General features: G+C 37.6%; 1 protein-coding gene across 1 annotated transcript; it reads left to right on the top strand.

Moving 5' to 3' along the window:
* Positions 1–3,037: 3,037 nt before the first annotated feature.
* On the top strand, positions 3,038–3,540 carry LOC117096678 (keratin-associated protein 13-3). Its single transcript, XM_033234114.1, is given in 3 exon segments — positions 3,038–3,099; positions 3,101–3,184; positions 3,186–3,540. Coding segments are annotated over 3 exon segments (501 nt in total).
* Positions 3,541–4,473: the final 933 nt, after the last annotated feature.

Genomic DNA, 4,473 nt, shown 5'->3' with positions numbered 1-4,473 from the left:
ACTCCAGCCTGGGTGACAGAGCGAGACTCCGTCTCAAAAAAAAAAAAAAAAAAAAAAAAAAAGAAAGTGTACTGTCATGGTTTTATTTTATAATAAAATATAATAAACTTACAACAATAATGTTAGAAATTTTCTCAATTAAAATGTATGGCAATATTGAAAAGTAACTTAATATAGGCCTTCCAGAAGGAAGAAGAATGAAGAAAGAAGCAAATATGGCCAATTCAAATATCTATTCCGTGAGTTACTTTCTATTTTTCAATAGCAGTTGATTTCTCCTTACCTTGTGCCTTAGAAAGTAGGTTTGGAACTATTCCTTCCCCATTTTCTTTTGTTTCAAATGTAACTCTTTAAAATAATCTTGAATACCAAACTTACGAGTTAAATGGGGAGCATGAATTTATTCAGGTGAAACTGAGGGATTTAGTGAATTTGTCTTCAGTTAATCCAGGTTCCTTATTCAAAAATCCTTTTCTGAACCAGTTATTGTGAAAAGAGGTGTTCTTCCCTTCTCTCTGCCTCTAAATCTCTAAAACTTTGTTCACATTAATTTCATAAAAGTTTAAGAAGAAATTGTAAATGCCACGACTTTGGACTCACTTCATCTTGGAGATCGTATTATTTGTTTTGTCTAATATGGAGCCTCATCATTGTTGTTTCTTTTTTTAACTGAATTATTTATCAACAATTAAAAATTGAGATCTTTCACATAAAATATATGGCTCAGGGATATACATCAAAAGGCTTCTGATCTTTTGACAGATAATTCTTTTCACTGAGCTATGAATAATCGCTTTGGATATTTGAGATATGTTTTCAACAGAGTCTCATCCATAGTTGAAAATTACAACTTTTGGTACCTACCTGCTTCTCTTTTCTAAAATACCAGTCAACTTGTCTCTAACATGCTGGAAAATCTTGTTTTCACTAACCGTCCAGGTTACATCCTCAATAAGCAAAAGCCAATATATAAAGATTCTATATAAAGATTGAAAATAGAAAAAAGTATGAGCCATACGTAATGTAGATAAAAAGTGTACCTTGCTTATAATAGGTATCTAAGCAAAATAAAGAGGAGAGAATGGGGCAGAAACAATATTTGAAGAGAGTACAGTTGGGAATTTACCAATCTTGATAAAAGGCATCAACTCACATGTGAAATAATAGGAGAATGGTGTAGATCTAGTCTAACTAAGGTGGAGATGGATGAAAAAATGGGTTTTAGCGGACATTACCTGGAGACAGTCTGAATATAAGCTCCAAAACTAAACTCAAAAGTTTTTTTTTATTGTTTCTCTAAATCATTGAACAACTGAAATAATTTTTTTTGTTTGTTTACCCTGATTGGCATACTCGAGATAAAATATTCAGTTTAAATTTTTTACTATCCATCAAAAAATTGGTTTACTTTTTGTATTAGTCTATTCTCATACTGCTATAAACTACTACTACTTTATAAATTACCTGGTAATTTATAAAGAAAAGAGGTTTAATTGATTCACAGTTCTGCAGGCTGTACAGGACGCATGGCTGGGGAGGCCTCAGGAAACTTACAATCATGGTGGAAAATGACGGGGAAGCAGGCAGTCCTACAAGGCTGGAGCAGAAGGAAGAGAGTGAAGGGGGAAGTGCTACACATTTTTAAACAACCAGATCTCATGATAACTCACTCACTAACATGAGAATAGCAAAGGGGAAGTCCACACCCATGATCCAATCACCTCCCACCAGGCCTTCCCCAACATTGCGGATTACAATTTGACCTGAGATTTGGGCAGGGACACAAATCCAAACAGTATCACTTTTTAAAAAGTATAAACAAGATTCAATATTTACAGACATTCTGCATTTTTTCTCTTTCCAGAGTCTCCCCTGGGAGAGGCTGGAAGAGTTGTAAGATTTGGACATAGGTCTGGCCCAAGTGAAGGAGAAAGAGAAAGAGAAAGAGAAAGAAGTGCTTGAGACCTATGCAGGGGACAGTAGCTCTTTAAGGCCACTGAGGAAACCCTGAGTCAAAGCTGGCTGTCAAGTATCTTCCAGGAATCCCTATATCTCCACTGTGCTCAGTCTTTGCCTGGGAGCAGCCCAGAGACAGCAAGCCTTCCCAAAAAATGCAGTGTTAACTTTTAGAACACAGCAGGTAGGGTCATTGGTTATTTAAGCCTCCTGTAATTTAAGATCCGAGATGTGAATTCTCTAGGCTGCCACACATGGGGATGAGAATCTGTTACGACCACAGGCCTCATATTAGATGCATTGAATCTGAAATTCATTTATTTTTTTCCTCACATTTCAATGGTGTTTATCTGCCACTTTGATTCTCTTCATAAGGCCCCCGAATTGGTTTTCATTTGTGATTGTCTCAGTTCCATCCCTTGCTGTCACCACGTCTCCAAATAATTGTCCAGGTTTCCTTCTGGTCTTAGGCATCAATGTTATTCAATTTGTCTTGACTTACACTTTTTCTTCTACATTGGATGTGAGACACAGTGGGTAGTAGTACACAATAGATGAAGGAAACTTTTGTAGAATGAGAAAGGATGGTGATAAGTAGGTTTAGTTTTTAGCAGGTTTCTCATTAAGGCCAAAGTTGTGTCTCTAATCCATTGACAAAAAAAGACACGTAACTTTATCTCATTTCTTACTGTTTAGGGAAAATTATTGGCCCATAACAGCCAATAACAAGACACATGAAAATTATGCTAGGAGGAAAAGGAGGTGCCTTCCTAGACATAATAAAACAAGCATTAATATGAAACAGTCACAGCATTTCTGACATAAGTGCAGTTCATTGACTTTGGGTTATAACACCAAAATTATAGCACCCATAAATACAATATGTGGAAAACTATTCAGATGCAATTACAGACAAGATTGCTGAGTTACACATATGTAAATGAGGGAGCACAAAAATGTTAAGGATGACTCTGTTGGGCACACCTATTGCTGAGAGAATATAAATGGCACTGTCCAGGTGCAACATTAAAACTCAGAATCTTCCCAGGGACACTCAGTTGAACTCACATCTCCCGTCAACATGTCCTACAACTGCTGTTCTGGAAGCTTCCCCTCCTGCTCCTGTGGGGGCTACCTGCACTACAGGCTCTTCCTGTGGCTCTTCCTACCCCAGCAACCTCATCTACAGCACTGATCTCTGTTCTCCCAGCACCTGCCAGCTGGGTTCCTCTCTATAGGGGCTGTCAGGAGACCTGCTGGAGGCCCAACAGCTGTCAGACATCCTGTGTAGAGTTCAGCCCCTGCCAGACCTCCTGCTACTACCCCAAGACCCACATGCTCTGCAATTCTTGCCTGACTATGCACGTTGGATCTCGGAGTTTTGGATCCAATAGCTGCTGCTCCCTGAGCTGTGGATCCAGGAGCTGCTCCTCACTGGGTTGTGGATCCAATGGCTTCAGATATCTGAATTATAGAATCCATGTCTTCCCTTCCCAGAGTTATAGATTCAGATTCTACCACCCATTTAGGAGGTGGTTCCATTCATCTTGTTATCAGCCATTCTGTAGATCTGGTTTCTACTGACTAATGTGGTGACTGCTCAAACCCATTTGAGAAATGCATATCTTTAGTAAGGTCATCTATTAATTTCCTCCTTTGAGAAGTATTCTAATATTATTGATCACCAGGTCTACTTTACTTTCCAGCCTTCAAAAACTGGCGTGTATGTTAGTTCTGTCAAACTGCAGTTTGGATCAATGACTGATCTATAACTGGATCTGGATCTATAACTCTGGGAAGGAAAGGCATGGATTCTATAATTCAGATATCTGAAGCCATTGGATCAATGAGTGATCCAAACTGCATTATAGATACAATTTATAGTTTTTGTATTTCTTTCCAAAAGGGGTAAGAAGTGAAAAAGATTTTATTTTAATAAACTCTTCATTCTTCTGTCCAAATGTGCTGTTAATATTATTTATTAGTAAAGCATTGACTAGGATGTGCATTGTCATTGCTTCTAGTCATGGGCTTTGCAATGCCCAGATTGTGGTGTCTCTGCACTAATTTTGGTTGGGTTTTAGATATTTTCCTCCTCTTTAAGCAGGAGTTTCTGGGATTCTCACAGTTTCCAAGGATAGCCTTTCTCTTAAGTACCCTTGTTAGGATAGTTAAGATAGCCTTTGCTATCATTTTTGATGATAGCCTTTCATCAAAATCATCAAAAATGATTGTTTGGGTTGTATCCTGAAATAAAATTGGATAGGCTGTACTTATATTGTTCTGTTCTCTCACATCAAAGTGTTATGAAAAGTAAGTTACTGAGATAATATAAAGAGCACTGACTATCCTTGTTCACTCTTTGAATATGCCATGCATGTCTAACGACAGAATGTATCGGAAGAGTTTGAAGAGTACATGAACAAAAGTTTTATTTATATGATTAGGCCTGTTCATGAAGTATATTAAAATGGAAGACTAACACATGGATGTAAATGTTTAGAAAAGAGCACCTAT

Source organism: Trachypithecus francoisi, unplaced genomic scaffold, assembly GCF_009764315.1.
Source record: "Trachypithecus francoisi isolate TF-2019V2 unplaced genomic scaffold, Tfra_2.0 Lachesis_group14, whole genome shotgun sequence".
NCBI lineage: Eukaryota > Metazoa > Chordata > Mammalia > Primates > Cercopithecidae > Trachypithecus > Trachypithecus francoisi.
This window is presented reverse-complemented; position numbering and strand designations above follow the sequence as displayed.